The 1,227-nt window shown below is 41.6% G+C and overlaps 1 protein-coding gene across 1 annotated transcript in view; it reads left to right on the forward strand.

Annotated features, from left to right (window-relative positions):
* LOC106513505 (tubulin alpha chain) overlaps positions 1 to 1,227 on the forward strand; it is a 6,664-nt gene that overhangs the window by 1,498 nt on the left and 3,939 nt on the right. Inside the window, exons 3-4 of the mRNA XM_014002374.1 lie at positions 112 to 260; positions 1,130 to 1,220. Coding sequence (XP_013857828.1) covers positions 112 to 260; positions 1,130 to 1,220 — 240 coding nt within the window. The remainder of the gene's footprint in view (positions 1 to 111; positions 261 to 1,129; positions 1,221 to 1,227) is intronic.

Genomic DNA, 1,227 nt, shown 5'->3' on the forward strand with positions numbered 1-1,227 from the left:
GAGCCATCTTTGTGGACTTGGAGCCCACCGTCATCGGTACCCCTCATCTGGTTGGCCTTATTTCTGCTAAATGCTGCCTGTGTGTTTAATTCCTGTTGTGTTTTCCTGTAGATGAGGTGCGCACTGGAACCTACCGCCAGCTGTTCCACCCGGAGCAGCTGATCACCGGTAAGGAAGACGCTGCAAACAACTACGCCCGGGGTCACTACACCATCGGAAAGGAGATCATCGACCCTGTTCTGGACCGGATTCGCAAACTGGTTTGTAAATTGATGTAGATAATGTTTTGTCTTGCCCGCACGCTGCAGCAATTAGGGAGAAGGTGTTCTCTGCAGTCTCAAAGGAAGCGTGTCTGAAGCATAAACACTGATTGGCTCGTTGTAAAGTTTGGTTCTTCTGTTTCATTTTTCTTTCACTTTTGACTAACTACTTTCACATTAATTTTAGCAGAAAAAAACTGCCTTTTTTTTTTTAAATGAAACCACAATGTATCACTAAAATCAAACATTTAGTTCTCCCTATGTCTCCAAAAAATAAACCCTACAGACTGATGTCGCTTTTATTTTCTGATGATCAGTGCTTCGGCGTTTCTTTATATTATTAGCTTACTTTCTACCCTAGCATCAGACTTTCATATTTATTTTCAACACATTTTAGTTTTACAAACTTGTTGTTGTTAGCATGGTAATTAAATAATAACAGCCGGCAGGTTAGCTGCTGGTATATGTTTATATGAAGACGCAGACGGTGTCGACCCGAAGTCTTCATTCATTATTTCCACTTCTCTTAAAGAGCTCCAGGTTGCCTTTCAAAATAAGAGCGACATCAGTCTGTAGTGGTTTTTATTTTTTGAGACATTTAGAAATAGGGATAACTAAATGTTTGATTTTAATGATACAGTGTGGCTTCATTTAAAAATGGTTGGTTTGGTTTCATTAATTAATATGAATGTAGTTAAAGTCAAAAGTGAGAGAAGAACCAGCCTTTTTGAAGAACAGCAAATACAAGGAGCCAGTCAGTGTTTATGCTTCATTTGAGTCTGCAGAGAACCTGTGAGTTGAAAATGCTGATTCAGCGTAACATAGTCTGGATCTAGGTTTCCTTCAACACCTGTCCCTTGTGTCCTCAGGCYGACCAGTGCACCGGTCTTCAGGGCTTCCTGGTCTTCCACAGCTTRGGTGGAGGAACCGGTTCTGGTTTCACCTCCCTGCTGATGGAGCGTCTGTC

Source organism: Austrofundulus limnaeus, unplaced genomic scaffold, assembly GCF_001266775.1.
Source record: "Austrofundulus limnaeus strain Quisiro unplaced genomic scaffold, Austrofundulus_limnaeus-1.0 Scaffold13, whole genome shotgun sequence".
Taxonomy (NCBI): Eukaryota; Metazoa; Chordata; class Actinopteri; order Cyprinodontiformes; family Rivulidae; genus Austrofundulus; species Austrofundulus limnaeus.